The following is a 12,606-nucleotide window of genomic DNA, read 5'->3' as shown; positions in this document are numbered from 1 at the left end:
CCCAATCAGGTTTTGGTGGGGTTCCAACGACTTCCTAGTTGAATTCGTTGATTTTGAGAATGAGATATTCAAACTCAAAAAATAGTTTACAATTTTAAAAAGTAGAAATCATTTTACATAAATTAAATAAGAATTTTTTGTTAAACGAAAAATATTTTTTATTAATTATTATTTTTCATCGCATCAAATACCGATAAATATTTTTCAATAATCATTTTACGCTGAAAAAAAACCATACATAAATCTGATAAAAAAAAAAATCAATTTAGTTGTTGTGGAGTCGTGTTAAACGCGCCTGGTTGGGAATTTGTTTCTATCACAGCTCTAAAAGCACATTAAAACGTTGGTTAGAATTCTATTCGTAGAAAGAGAATGATCACGTACAACTTGGCACAATCCTCCATCCTACACCTTATGCAATTTTTTTTTTTGACATGTCCACACAAGAGGTGAGAGGAGGATTCGAACTAGTGACCATCGCTTCATTAGGCGTGGTCCTAACCGATTGAACTACCTCTTGAGAACCTACGCCTTACGCAATTAACAAAAAGTTTTTTGTAAAAATATTACACATTACTCGTTTAATTACTACATCATTAATCTACCCCTTTTAAGATTAATCAGTTTGGTGTTTATATTTATATTAATCATTATTAGATAGATGATAATCCTCTAAAAAACTTCTATTATATTCTACAATATAGATTTTTTTTTTTTTTTCTCAAATCTTAGCCATTGTTTTCAAATTAAACTGCTCAAATTTTATTATATTCATATGTATTATTTTTAGATATTAAGAAATATAATATGGGAAATGCTTGGTGTTCTTTTAGTGTTCTCTCAACTGTGATGTGGTTTTTAAAATCACCAATAGATTAAAAGTCATCTCAAATTCAACGGTAAGTTTAAAAGTTACATAACTTACATCACAGTTGGGAGAACACTAGAAGAACACCTAGCATTTTCCATATAACAAATATTAAAGTGACAATTATATGATGGGTTGACTCCGTGACAACTAGCAAGGGCCTTACTCCACACTGTCTCACATATGATTTGGTTTGGGGAGGATATGAATTCAAATGTTTGAATGTTTGTTATGATGTGAAGTAAAAATTATTATTAAATATTAAATATATTTTAATTTATTATTTTACGGGATTGTGTCTTTTATTGACATATTAAAAAATAAACACTTAAAAGTATGTGTAGTACTTTTTCGTTCTTATCATTAGTTCTTACTAATCAACTTTTTCCCGTCATATGTTTTGTGAGGTTGAGATCAAGTTATAATTTTCTCCATTTTGAGGGAGTGTATGAGAATTCCCATATTGTGAGTGCGTCTGAATTTTTTGTGCCTCGACGAGTAAGGTGTTGTTATGGTGAGATTAGGGTAAAATTATGATTCAATTCATCTTGAGAAAACGCTTGTAAATTCATGTATTGTGGGGACTTCTAGTCCCCCGTCTTAAGGAAAATAAAAGACAAAGGTTTCATTTGGTAATGAATTTGGCAAGTAATTTTTTGTTTGGAAGTGATTAATATAATATAAAATAGATAAAAGTTTCAAATTTTTTTATAGAAAAGTAAAAAAAAAAAAACAAATTGTTTTAAAGTGAATTTTTTAGTTTTTTTTTTAATTGAATAAAAAATTGATACATTTTTGTTTTGTTTTGTTTTGTTTGTTTGTTTGTTTTTTTTTTTTTTGGACGTGAAAAAGTTAACAAACAAAAACTACTGCGACACGCCAAAGTACAAACTGGACCACAGCGGATTGTAGATCAACGGACGAGGTCAAAAGATCAGGGCCTTCATGGGACCCTTCGTATGGATCAGACTCGATCAACCTGAGACCGGCCCCACTGAATCATTTCTCTTGAAAAGAGTTAAAAAACAAACCGGGAAAACGGGTGTGGGAGTACTTTGAAAAAGACCTTTGCTTTGCCTTCAGCTCCGGAGACAGCACTCTGTATTCGTAGCTCTCTCTCTCTCTCTCTGTCTCTCTCTCTCTCAGAGTTTGGTGCTTCAGTTGTGTGGTGAATGCAGTTCAGAGCTGATAGATCTTTTCGAGCTCTTGAAAATGGCGAAAGTTCTTCACCCTTTCAGCTAAAAAGGAGGTAAATTGTCTCCAGAAAGCTTAACTTCTGCTTCTTTCTTTTGTCCCCAACTTTTCAAACCCTCATTTTCCCTGGAACACTTTTCGTATCGTAATCTTTTTTGTTTTGTTTTTTTTTTTTTTTTTGTGTATGTCTCCAAGTATTTCCTTTTTTGTTGTAAACTGTGGAGGGATCTGTGATGGAGAAAGTTTACGCTTTATTTTTTTTTGTTCAGTTTTATACATTTTCTCGGGAACCAAACGATGCTTTTGGATTTGTTTCTTTTTGTGTTTTAGTTACTGTGAATCTTGTTTCCTCGTGTAATTGAATTTCGTCTTCAGTGAATCTCTCGTGTGTGAAGTTGTGAGCTTTAAGGATCTTTAGTTTTGAAGGGTGGCTTTACAAAATATAATAAGTTTTTATATTTCTAAGATCCTTCTACGACGGTAAGTTGCACATGTTTATTATAAAAATGATTGGAAAAAAAGTCTTATTTGTTTGTTTCTCAGTCTAATATATGTATTAAAATTGTTTAGTTCAATGGTCTTCAGTTTTTAGTGTCATCTCAAGGGAGTAGACTGGCTTCATTTCCTAGATAATTTTTTTACAAATTTTTTGTGTAAAAAATTATCTCAAATAAAAAAATGTTAGAAGAAGATAGAAGATAAAAAAGATCGTCTGATTCTCTGTAGTGTTTCATTCATTTTCCTCCCATTCCGTTCCTTGAAGGTGAAAAGCTATAGTTTATGGCTGGTTTGCGTTTATAACAGTGTTTCCTTTTATCCCTATTGAGACAAGAGTTATTGTTGGTGCTTCTTTTTTTTTTCTTAAAAAAAAAAAATTATCGCTGGCTTTTTTTAACCAAAAATTTCAGTAGACAATGTGTGTGCAAAAAGGGAAAACAAAATGATTGGGTTTCTAGATCTTTCTGTATTGCTTTTTTTTTTTTTTTTGGAAGGCATTTGGAAAAGATGCTGATAAATCACTCTCTGCATGGTATGAATATTCAAAGGTGCACCATCACTGATTTGTCTACTTTCTACACTTGCAGATTTTATTTTCTATGTAATTAAAGAGCAGATCTTTGAACTAGGAATTATTATTTTTTCATGATTTGATGTGTCAATATTGGAAGCTTGGTTTTTTCCTAGCGAATGTGAAATGTGCTTAGTTTTGGTGTCTGAACTATCTGTGAACTTCAATGGCACTGCATTTAATTTACTAAAATATGATTTCTGGGGCACGGCTATCTCCATTAATGAACTTTCTGAGAACTTTTCCATTGCATGATAGATTCTTGAGGTTCACTTGTATTTCAGGACCTTTCGAAGGTCCTTTTTAGAAAGGCTGTCCATGTCTTTGGTTGGAATAAACCAAGTATCCCCTGCCTACTGCAATTATGAAGTTCTCTGTTCCTTTCCCAAAAGTCACTGCATGAGCTTTTCTTTCTTTCACTGTTTTTGAATTATTCAATTTGAGATACATCTACTGTTTCTACAGGAGGATGTTTTATTTCATGTGTATGTTGCTTCTATTACTTTTATATTTAGATGTTTTATTTCATAGGCACCTTCCTTCTCTTAATTATTCAAATGAATTTTCACTTCTTTATTGTAGTTTACTACTAACAAGTATTGATATTCTCTTCTTTGCAGGTACCGGTAGCTATCTTCCATCTCTCCACTAGTTCATTTTCTCCAACAAATTCCACCTGCATATTCATCATGATGAACAACCTTAAGTTAGGGGTGGACATAGTAAGTGCCCACAATCTCTTGCCTAAAGATGGGCTAGGTTCATCTAGTGCATTTGTGGAGCTCTACTTCGATGGTCAAAAGTTCCGTAGCACCATCAAAGAGAAGGATCTCAACCCTGTTTGGAATGAGAGTTTTTACTTCAACATTTCTGATCCTTCCAACCTCCACCATCTCACTCTTGAGGCTTATGTGTACAATAATGTAAAAGCTACCAACACCAGGTCCTTCCTTGGGAAGATTAGCCTCACTGGAACTTCTTTCGTTCCCTACTCTGATGCTGTTGTCTTGCACTACCCTTTGGAAAAGCGTGGCATCTTCTCACATGTAAGAGGAGAGCTCGGCTTAAAAGTTTATGTTACTGACGACCAATCCATAAAGTCCTCTATTCCAATGTCTGCTGTCGAATCATTGCAAAATAAGGATCCAAGCTTAACTCATGCACATGCCCAAACAGTTCCAAGTGCAACCGTAAACACTCACTCTAACAACAAAGCTGAGACAAGACACACCTTCCATCATCTCCCTAACCCAAATCACAACCAAAGTCATCATCAATCTTCTGCTCCTGAAGTTTCCCTTCATTCAACCAAGTATATGGCCAAGGAAATGAAAACAGAACCGCAGCCTTCAAAGCTAGTCCGCATGTACTCTGCATCATCATCACAACCTGTTGAGTATGCACTGAAAGAGACAAGCCCTTTTCTTGGTGGTGGAAGAGTTGTTGGGGGTCGTGTCATCCACGGAGACAAGACTGCAAGTACTTATGATCTTGTTGAAAAGATGCATTTTCTCTATGTAAGGGTTGTTAAGGCTCGTGATCTTCCTGCTATGGATGTTACAGGGAGTCTTGATCCATTTGTTGAAGTGAGAATTGGAAACTATAGAGGGATTACAAAACACTTTGAAAAGCAGCAAAATCCAGTGTGGAATCAGGTCTTTGCCTTTTCGAAGGATCGGATGCAAGCATCTGTAATGGAAGTTGTAGTTAAGGACAAGGATCTAGTCAAAGATGACTTTGTAGGCATTGTAAGGTTTGACATCAATGAGGTTCCATTACGAGTACCACCAGATAGCCCTTTGGCTCCAGAGTGGCGCCGGCTTGAGGATAAGAAGGGAGAGAAGATTAAGGGTGAGCTGATGCTTGCAGTCTGGATAGGCACCCAAGCAGATGAGGCTTTTTCTGATGCATGGCATTCTGATGCAGCTACACCCATTGATAGCACACCGGCTTCCTCTGCCGTGCTACGTTCAAAAGTCTATCATGCGCCACGGTTGTGGTATGTGCGTGTTAATATCATTGAGGCACAAGACTTGGTCCCAACAGAGAGGAATCGTTTCCCAGATGTGTATGCTAAGGCACAGATAGGTAACCAGGTCTTGAAAACCAAAACTGTTCAGGCTCGGACTCTGAGTTCTCTTTGGAATGAGGATCTTTTGTTTATAGCTGCTGAACCCTTTGAGGATCATCTGGTCCTATCAGTTGAGGATCGGGTAGGTCCTGGCAAAGATGAAATCATTGGAAGGGTCATCATACCGTTGAGCTCTGTAGACAGGCGTGCTGATGATCGCATGATCCATTCCCGTTGGTTCAACCTGGAAAAGCCTGTTGCTGTGGATGTAGATCAGTTGAAAAAAGAAAAGTTCTCAAGCCGGATCCATCTTCGAGTCTGTCTAGACGGAGGATACCATGTTCTCGATGAGTCCACTCATTACAGCAGTGATCTCCGTCCTACAGCAAAGCAGCTCTGGAAGCCACCAATAGGAGTTTTAGAACTTGGAATATTGAATGCTGTAGGGCTTCACCCCATGAAAACTCGGGATGGAAGGGGCACATCAGATACATATTGTGTAGCAAAGTATGGTCACAAATGGGTCAGGACACGCACGATTGTTGACAACCTTTGTCCAAAATACAATGAGCAGTACACTTGGGAGGTGTTTGATCCAGCTACAGTTCTCACTATAGGTGTATTTGACAACAGCCAACTTGGTGAAAAGGGGTCAAATGGTAACAAGGACCTGAAGATTGGGAAAGTTCGCGTACGTATCTCGACACTTGAAGCAGGTCGTATTTATACACACTCTTATCCGTTGCTGGTTCTTCACCCTAACGGTGTTAAGAAGATGGGGGAATTGCATTTGGCAATACGGTTTTCATGCACCTCATTTGTGAACATGCTTTGCCAATATTCACGACCCCTACTGCCGAAAATGCACTATATAAGGCCTTTTAGCATAATGCAGCTTGACATGCTACGCCATCAATCTGTCAACATTGTGGCAGCAAGGTTAGGCCGAGCAGAACCTCCGCTTAGGAAGGAAGTGGTGGAATACATGTCTGATGCGGACTCACACCTATGGAGCATGCGGAGAAGCAAGGCAAATTTCTTTCGGCTAATGTCGGTTTTCTCAGGATTATTTGCTGTTGGGAACTGGTTTGGGGATATCTGCATGTGGAGGAATCCTATCACAACAGTGCTTGTTCATCTACTCTTTCTTATGCTTGTTTGTTTCCAAGAACTGATTTTACCCACAGCTTTCCTCTATATGTTTCTAATAGGGGTGTGGAACTTCCGGTACCGGCCGAGGTATCCTCCCCACATGAACACAAAGCTCTCTTATGCTGAGGCAGTGCACCCTGATGAGCTAGATGAGGAATTTGACACATTCCCTACAAGCCGGAACCCGGAGCTGGTGAGAATGAGGTATGATCGATTGAGGAGTGTGGCTGGTAAAATTCAGACCGTGGTTGGCGATGTGGCAACCCAAGGGGAGCGAATTCTGAATCTGTTAAGTTGGCGAGATCCCCGTGCCACAGCCATCTATGTAACATTCTGCCTTGTAGCTGCACTAGTGTTGTATGTCACACCATTCCAGGCTTTGGCTGCTTTGGCAGGGTTCTACCTGATGAGGCATCCGAGATTTCGCCATAGGTCACCTTCGGTGCCTATCAACTTCTTCCGTCGATTGCCTGCTAGAACTGATAGCATGCTGTAAATTGGCGATTGGTATGTTTTCTGGCCTGGGTTTATAATAATGTAACTGCTTCACCCATGTTGCAGATCATTAGTGTTGTTCTGCATTGCGTTTGTTGTTGTTGTTGTCCAGTTTCACTGCTTCACCCAGTGAATAATTTGTACCTTTCCAATCTGGCTACAAAGTAGAATAAAGATTAACGAAGATGACAATAATCCGTTTTTTGTTTTTACTTGTACTGATCATATCCTTCATTTTTATTAACTGCAAATTCATGAAAAAGAATCTTGAGCAGCCATTATAGTTGGTCCCATTGTGTACGTTAAGCATGCAAAAATGTTAATATTTTTTCCAATATGATAAAATCCGAATCAATAAGTGAAACAGAAATGTGGTCTGTTTATGCCTTTATGGGTTAATCTGTTCAATTTGCTCAACCATCGGATTTACTGGTTTGCTTTGCTCTTATATACATGTTATTGGATAATTACATGTTTAAATTGTGAAGACTGTCCCATTTGAAAAGAAAAAATAGCAGTTTGAAAATGGGAAAAAATTCACCTTTTCAAATTACACCGAAGGGAGTGTCGTTAAAAAATGTATGTTTTTACAGGTTGAATTGTGATTTTACCAAATGCATTATTGCGTTTTAAAATCACTATTTTTTCAAACAGAATGCTTTGAAACCACTAAACAAAAAAAACCCTTCTAAATTCTGCATTAAATAATCTAGGTCTTATATTTTGACCCAAAAATATAAAATAAAATAAATGAGAAATTAGCATGGTGCTTGGTGTTTTAGTTTAATTGGTAGGCTGATAGTCGGTAGGCCAGAAAAAGAAGCTTTCTTTTTGGACATCCATTTTCAGCCAGATTTCTATTAATATTTTGGATTCTTTCTCATGGAGATAAGAGAGGTTCCATGTACCGCATGTCAACCAACTCCAAAGTCAAGCTATACATTATATATTTCTATGCTGGGACACGACCTTCAAACAGAAATTTTTCCTGGACGTGCACACAGTGTTTGTTGACGTGCGCATGCCAGCAGCCAGACATAATACGTGCTTACATGTTCAAACTCCTTCAGGGGGACAACGCAACCACCTCCCACTAGAAAACCAGAAGCAAATCCAGGAAGAAACATTGCCAGCTCCTGCCAAAGATGGCGGTGTCTGTTTCCAGAAAGAGATCAAAGCCATCCAAAAAAGTAGAAGCAGCAAGACAATGTTGCTTATGGTATTCTATTTTGATCAACTTTCTTTATCGAATCCCTGCTGCTATCCTCCTCCTAGTCCTCATCTTCCTTTGGTCTTCCTCCACCACCATTATATCTGGGAATATCGTTCATGTTTGCGTCTCGTCCCGGAAGCTCAACAACCTCTATTGCCTCTCTGCAGGTACTCAGGCCAACGTTAACATCCCAATTCCTGTATTCAACAGTACTGACGTTTCTAGCATCAACTTTGGTGTCAAAGAGATTGTCAATGATGTTCGGGATAACCCGAATCCTATTACTGATCAAAACAGAGTTGATAAAGACGGTAAAAAGAAGGCTACAGATGCTGTGAAGGTTGTGGACATTACTCATCAGGGTGATCGTAATCCTGTTATTAGAAAAGAAGTAGACCAAGCTGAGGATGAGGGGACTGCATATGCTAGGAAGGTCGTCGAGGAACAGTTGCAGCTGCATCGATCGTGGAGGTCGGTTAAGAATCAGCCAGTGTGTGATGGGCGGGGAATATATGTTTATGATCTGCCATCGAAGTTCAATAAGGACTTGGTGGGTCAGTGCCATGATATGGTGCCATGGGTGGATTTCTGCAAGTATTTCGATAATGAGGCATTGGGGCAGCCAATACCAAAGCTTGGGGGCGGATGGTATCAGACTCATCAGTACTCTCTGGAGCCAATATTTCATTCGAGGGTCTTGAAGCATCCATGCAGGGTTTATAGTGAGAATGAAGCCAAGCTCTTTTATGTCCCTTTTTATGGTGGTCTAGATATACTAAGATGGCATTTCAAGAATGTTTCCAATGATGTCAAGGATACCTTGTCATCAGAACTCATAGAGTGGCTGGAAACACAGCCGCCGTGGGCTCGGAATTCTGGTAAGGATCATGTCTTTGTGTTGGGGAAGATTTCATGGGATTTTAGGAGAAATGATGGTTCTCCATGGGGGACTAGATTTTTAGAGCTTGATCAAATGCAGAACCCTATAAAGCTCTTGATCGAACGCCAGCCATGGCATGTAAACGACATTGGAATTCCGCACCCGACCTTCTTCCATCCTCATTCAGATGATGACATTATCTCATGGCAATTGAAAATAATCAATTCAAATCGTCAAAATCTTGTGAGCTTTGCCGGGGCACCGCGGCCCGATCAACCGGACAACATGAGGTCGATATTAATCGACCAGTGCAACTCCGCCAACAATGGAGTATGCCATTTCTTGAATTGCAGCTCAGGAGGGTGTGATCAACCTGAGTCAGTCATCGAGCTCTTCATGGAGTCTGATTTCTGCTTTCAGCCTCCAGGGGATAGCCCAACAAGAAAATCAGTGTTTGATTCTTTAGTTTCTGGTTGCATTCCAGTAGTTTTCTGTCCTTTCACAGCTTACTACCAGTATCCATGGCATTTGTCTGCAGATCATGGTAAATATTCTGTGTTCATAAACCAAGAAGAGGTTAGGCAAAGGAAGGTAAATGCAGTAGAGCGGCTGATGAAGATTTCTCCCAGGGAGAGGGAGGATATGAGGAGCTTTATAGTATATGAATTACTTCCTGGTTTATTATATGGGGATTCAAACTCACAGCTTGAGAAGTTTCAAGATGCATTTTCCATTGCTATGAATAGTCTTCTTGAGAGGGTAAGCAGAATGGAATGAATTGTACCAAAAGGGGTTAGTTTTGTTCTTTATTTGTTTTTTTGATTTCTTCCCATTATAAATGCAATTATGCAAAGCATAGTCAGGGGACAATTTCATATTGAATATTTCTTTCATTACAAAATCTTAACTTGACTTTGTGCAAAAGTTTTTTAATATTGTTTGACAACAGTCACTAAACAATTAAAATCAAATTGATAGGTGAAAATTGTTTTTATATTTTGATGAGTATTTTTTGTTTTAATAAACTTAGTCAAACTTGAAAACCAAGAAATTGGGGTCTTCCTCTATATTATAATGTAATGGACATGTCATGAATGTTTAATGTTGAAGCATAGTTTTGTACGAATGGATCAGCAATGGGTCATCTGCAAAATAAAAAGAAAGAAAGAAAAAAAAAAAATGTCGTTAAAAATTGCTAGTTTATCAATTAATTAAGTAAATATGATATTTTTGAGAGAAAACGGAATAGAAAGAGAGTGGGAGAGGATGTGTGCCCCTTTGGGGATGCATCTTTGGGAATGCATGCCCCTTTTTAATAGGCTTCTAAATATGGTCCTCGATGTTTGCCACATGGTAGGTTTATGGCCCGTTTGGGATTGCATTTGAGAGGCTTAAAATTGCTTTTAATACTCAAAAAGTCAGTTTGAAGAAAAAAAATACTCGTTTGGTAAAAAAATTAAAAGTGCTTTTATTGGTCCAAAAAACCTAAAAATGGTTAAAAAAAAAAAAAAAAAAATCCACTTTTGGCAAAAGCTTAAAAATTAAGATTTTGTCAAAAAGCGATTTTTGACTTATAAGCTTTATTTCTCAAACGCAATCCCAAACAAACTCTTAGAGTGGTATGATATTGTTTAGTTATTTTTTTATATAGTGAGTTGTTTGAGTGGGGTCCATTGGTAATATATTTTACCAACCATAGCCTTTTATTCTCATGGCCAACTTGTCTAATTGGTTAAGTATTGGCGTTGACTTTTAGAGTGATGATAAACATCACGCCGGGCGTGCATGAACAGTCATGCACGCCCGATTGATTTAATATTTTAAAATAATAAAATATAACATTTTAATATTTTAATTAAAAAAAAAAATTAACCGGGCATGCATGACTGTTCATGCATGCCTGACGTGTTGTGTATCATCACTCTAGCTTTTAATATTGAAGATTTTGAAGTTATGGGTTGCCAATGCTTGGCGTAGGTCTTTGCCTCCAAAACTTGCCGAATTACTCTTTCTTATCCGATTGTGTCTGAAGCAAGGTCTTCATATAGGTACTCAAGACAAGACCGCATCTTTAGTGTCTCTGGTCCAACTTAACACCCAAGACAGATGCATCATGCAGTTGTGGGACTTTTAATCGACTTTTTATACTTCTTTTTTTGCATGTCCACACAAAAAGAGTGAAAGAAAGATTCGAACTAGTGACATCTACATCATAAGGTAATAATTTCAGCTGATTAAGCTACCTCTTAGAGACCGCCATCTATTACTTGAAACTTCTTGGTGTGAAATTCTACAAAACAGCAACTCAAACTCTTCTATAACTACATGTGGTACTAGGGTAAAGATGTTTTATGTGGCCTCCATTTCAACAGAAGTACAAATTCTTCTTGACTTTTCATACACGAGCATTTCCATTTGCCTCTGCAAATTAACATGTTAGTTACTTTGGCTAGCTCTTTTGCTAAAAATCACCAAAATTCTTCCTACATCCGGCTGTGCAAATTAATTCAACTTCTTGCCAAATACTACAGTATTTTTAGCAAATTTGCTATAAGACTCAATAAAAGCCAATATCTATATATATTAATTTCCCTTTATACATCTCTCTCCTTCTTACATTAGGATCCTCTGATATCCGGTTAGTTATATTCAAGGGATATTTTTGTCCTCTCAAAAGGTAAAAAAACAAAAATACCTTTTCAATATAACTAATGGAGAGGATCATGTTATTGTAAGTACATAATTTTTTTGCGTAATATCATTAAATTCAAATATTTTTTTAATAATTAATTATAATTTTTATTGATACACTAGAAGAAAAAAAAAAAATTGGGATAATTACTTTTTGCTCTCATGAACTATATCGCCTGGACACTTTTCCTCCATGAACTACCAACTATGACATTTGATCCCATCAAATTACCATCTTATGACAAAAGCTCCCTTCTGTCAGTCAAATAGGTTAAAATTGACGGTCAACGGTTATGTTCAAGCCATGTGTCATTTTAAATTTTTTTCTTTCACTTTTGCCCTCATTTTAAATTGTTTTCATGTGTTGGATTAGGGTTTAGGAGGGTATAAGCGTCATTTTCTCGGTCTGAAGTGAGGACAAAAGTGAAAGAAATTTTTTTTTAAATGGCACATGACTTGCACATGCTCGTTGACCGTCAATTTTAATCCCTTTGACTAACTAAATTGGGTTTTTTGTCATAAAATGACACTTTAATAAGGTCAAATATTAGTAGTTCATAGAAAAAAGTGTTAATTATCCAAAAAAAAAAAAAAAAAAAGAAGAAGTTAAAAGTGTAAAAGTACGAAGGGGTGCAGCATTTTTCTTCTTTTTATGCATGTCCATTTTTAAACCACAGAATTGTGGCTTCCAAAACTACCACTCCGCCCCGTCTCAAACTCTATGTCGTCAACATAGGAATCGTAGATTCGTAGGACCACGAAGCTGTAACCCGGTGCCCGCATCTTCACGGTTCACACCAGTGTCAGCCGCCAAAGTTGTAAAATTCACCACACACCAGTGTCAGCCGCCAAAGTTGTAAAATTCACGGAATAGGATCCTCTCCATTTCAAAATTTCTCCATTTCTTTCATTTAGTGCATTTTGAAGGGTATTGCATTTATTGTACTACCATCATTAAAACTTTTGGACAACA

The 12,606-nt window shown here is 37.4% G+C and overlaps 2 protein-coding genes across 2 annotated transcripts; both read left to right on the top strand.

The window, feature by feature from the left end:
* Window positions 1-1,940: 1,940 nt before the first annotated feature.
* LOC132174755 (multiple C2 domain and transmembrane region protein 7) lies at window positions 1,941-7,061 on the top strand. Its single transcript, XM_059586420.1, has 2 exons — window positions 1,941-2,117; window positions 3,752-7,061. Exon 2 carries the CDS (start codon window positions 3,821-3,823, stop codon window positions 6,848-6,850), a length of 3,030 nt encoding a protein of 1,009 aa, XP_059442403.1. The 5' UTR covers window positions 1,941-2,117; window positions 3,752-3,820; the 3' UTR covers window positions 6,851-7,061.
* Window positions 7,062-7,894: 833 nt separating this feature from the next.
* LOC132176276 (xyloglucan-specific galacturonosyltransferase 1-like) lies at window positions 7,895-9,800 on the top strand. The gene has a single exon (XM_059588435.1). The coding sequence runs from the start codon at window positions 7,995-7,997 to the stop codon at window positions 9,717-9,719; it is 1,725 nt and encodes a 574-aa protein (XP_059444418.1). The 5' UTR covers window positions 7,895-7,994; the 3' UTR covers window positions 9,720-9,800.
* The last annotated feature ends 2,806 nt before the right edge of the window (window positions 9,801-12,606 follow it).

This window comes from Corylus avellana, chromosome ca3, assembly GCF_901000735.1.
Source record: "Corylus avellana chromosome ca3, CavTom2PMs-1.0".
Taxonomy (NCBI): Eukaryota; Viridiplantae; Streptophyta; class Magnoliopsida; order Fagales; family Betulaceae; genus Corylus; species Corylus avellana.
This window is presented reverse-complemented; position numbering and strand designations above follow the sequence as displayed.